The 2,500-nt window shown below is 39.5% G+C and overlaps 1 protein-coding gene across 1 annotated transcript in view; it reads left to right on the top strand.

Moving 5' to 3' along the window:
• Positions 1-756: 756 nt before the first annotated feature.
• Positions 757-2,500, top strand: part of LOC308382550 (nephrocystin-4-like) — a gene marked incomplete at both ends in the record, with an annotated part of 45,387 nt that continues 43,643 nt past the window's right edge. Inside the window, one exon of the mRNA XM_080860950.1 lies at positions 757-765. Within this exon, the coding sequence (XP_080717076.1) occupies positions 757-765 (9 nt within the window). The remainder of the gene's footprint in view (positions 766-2,500) is intronic.

The raw sequence follows: 2,500 nt of genomic DNA, 5'->3' as shown, positions 1-2,500 counted from the left end.
CACTTTAATCTATTATTTATTGTCTTAAATATAAATGTTACCTGGTCGCACCACCTGACGATTCAGTTGTGCCACCTGACAACAGTAGTAATGACTGCATTTTTATTTCAAATACAACAAAAAAATATTTAAGTTAACAGTCTCTGCTGATGTTAAGGTAGTATATTGATCACATTTATCAAGGCTATTAAAAAAAAGGAAGTGAATTGATCAAAAACAGGATATACACTGTGTGCACAATTATTAGGCAAGTGAGTATTTTGACCATATCATAATTTTTATGCAAATTTTCCAACTCCAAGCTGTATAAACTTGAATGCTTATTGGATGTAAGCATATCAGGTGTTATGTATCTGTGAAATGAGGGAGGGTGTGGCCTAAGGAGATCAACACCCTATATCAAGGTGTGCATAATTATTAGGCAGTTTCTTTTCCTAAGGCAAAATGGGCCAAAAAAGAGATTTAACTGACTCTGAAAAGACAAACATTGTATAAAGTCTTTCAGAGGGATGCAGCACTCTTGAAATTATTAAGATATTGGCGCGTGAACACAGAACCGTCAAAGGTTTTGTTGCAAATAGTCGACAGGGTCACAAGAAACGTGTTGAGAAAAAAAGAAGCAAATTAACTGCCAAAGATTTGAGAAGAATCAAATGTAAAGCTACCAGGAACCCATTATCATCCAGTGCTGTCATATTCCAGACTTGCAACCTACCTGGAGTGCCCAGAAGTACAAGATGTTCAGTGCTCAGAGACATGGCCAAGGTAAGGGAGGCTTAAACCCGACCACCACTGAACAAGACACATAAGTTAAGACGTCAAGACTGGGCCAAGAACTATCTGAAGACAGATTTTTCAAAGGTGATATGGACTGATGAGATGAGAGTGTCTCTTGACGGACCAGATGGCTGGGCCCGTGGCTGGATCAGTAACGGGCAGAGTTCCACTTCGACTCAGATGCCAGCAAGTTGGAGGTGGGGTACTGGTATGGGCTGGTATTATTAAAGATGAGCTAATTGGACCGTTTTGGGTTGAAATTAGTGAAATGGACTCAAAATCAACTCTCAAACCTACTGCAAGTTTTAAGAAGACACTTTCCTCAAGCAGTGGTACAGGAAAAAGTCTGCATCTTTCAAAAAGACCATGATTTTTATGCAGGACAATGCTCCAGCGCATGCATCGAAGTACTCCACTGCGTGGCTAGCCAGTAAAGGCCTTAAAGATGAAAGAATAATACATGGCCCCCTTCCTCACCTGACCCAAACCCTATTGAGAACTTGTGGAGCCTTCTTAAACAGGAGATTTACAGTGCAGGAAAACAGTACACCACTCTGAACAGTGTCTGGGAGGCTGTGGTTGCTGCTGCACAAAACGTTGATCGTCAACAGATCAAGAAACTGACAGACTCCATGAATGGAAGGCTTGTTACTGCTATTGAAAAGAAGGGTGACTTTATTGGTCAATTATTTTTATTTTTTTAAATGTCAGAAATGTTTATTTGTATATTTTGAGCTGTTTGTGTATTATTCTTACTTAAACAGATGAAAATAGACAAGTGAGATGGGAAATTTGTCGTTTTTCATTTAGTTGCATAATAATTATGCACACTCATAGTTGCCCAATAATTGTGCAGACATAGATATTCTCCTAAGAAAACCAAAACCTCACTTTTACTTTCTTAAATATTCAGGTTTGAGGTTATTGACATTTTGTATTGACCGAGAGCACTGTAGTTGTTCAATAATAAAATGAATCCTCAAAAATACAACTTGCCTAATAATTGTGCACACAGTGTAGGCCACAGGATCACATTCGGTATAGGAATAGGCTATAGTGCAACAGATTGATTAGATGTACTGTAATTGATTGTAAATGATCAACAACAAAGTCACACTCTAAAGTATCAGGTTTTGATTTGATACTTTACTCCAAGGTTCTGATATCACTTTGAGGACATCCTTTGTATAGTCAAAAATGATATCAGCTGGATGGGCTGAGCAAAAAAAAAAATATTATTTCGGTACTGGGTGACTGGACCGTCACTCATTACGTATAAAGTTGTGGGGGATGGGTTGCATTTCCTCATTACATCCCTTAGCACTGGCTCCAAGTGGGCCCACACAGCTCTCTCATTGTGCCAAAGGGACGCAGAGATGGTGGCATAGGCCTGTTAGCCAGCTGTTGTATAAGCTACACAGGTGTGGACTGTAGCTTGCTTCCGACTCCCTCCAAAATGGAAAGACTGTACCTCACTATGAAGCTAGCAGGAGAAGTTTTCAGAAAAAACGATGTGGAGGACAACTTCATCTTCTCTTAGGCTTTCTTTCAAAAAACCTGCATTCTTTGGCTTGGTGTGGCCAATTGTAGTGGCATTTGGCTAGCACGGCTGTCGAGCTTATGGTTGAAATGTTTCAACAGTTCTGTACAGGTTCCAAAATTTGAAAGGTCTGACAACTGTATAAAAGTATCTACTACCAAATCCAGGCTTGCATTACAGTTT

This window comes from Sprattus sprattus, assembly GCF_963457725.1.
Source record: "Sprattus sprattus genome assembly, contig: scaffold_141, whole genome shotgun sequence".
NCBI lineage: Eukaryota > Metazoa > Chordata > Actinopteri > Clupeiformes > Clupeidae > Sprattus > Sprattus sprattus.
Note: the sequence above shows the minus strand (reverse complement) of the source record. Positions and strands in the feature narration are given on the sequence as shown.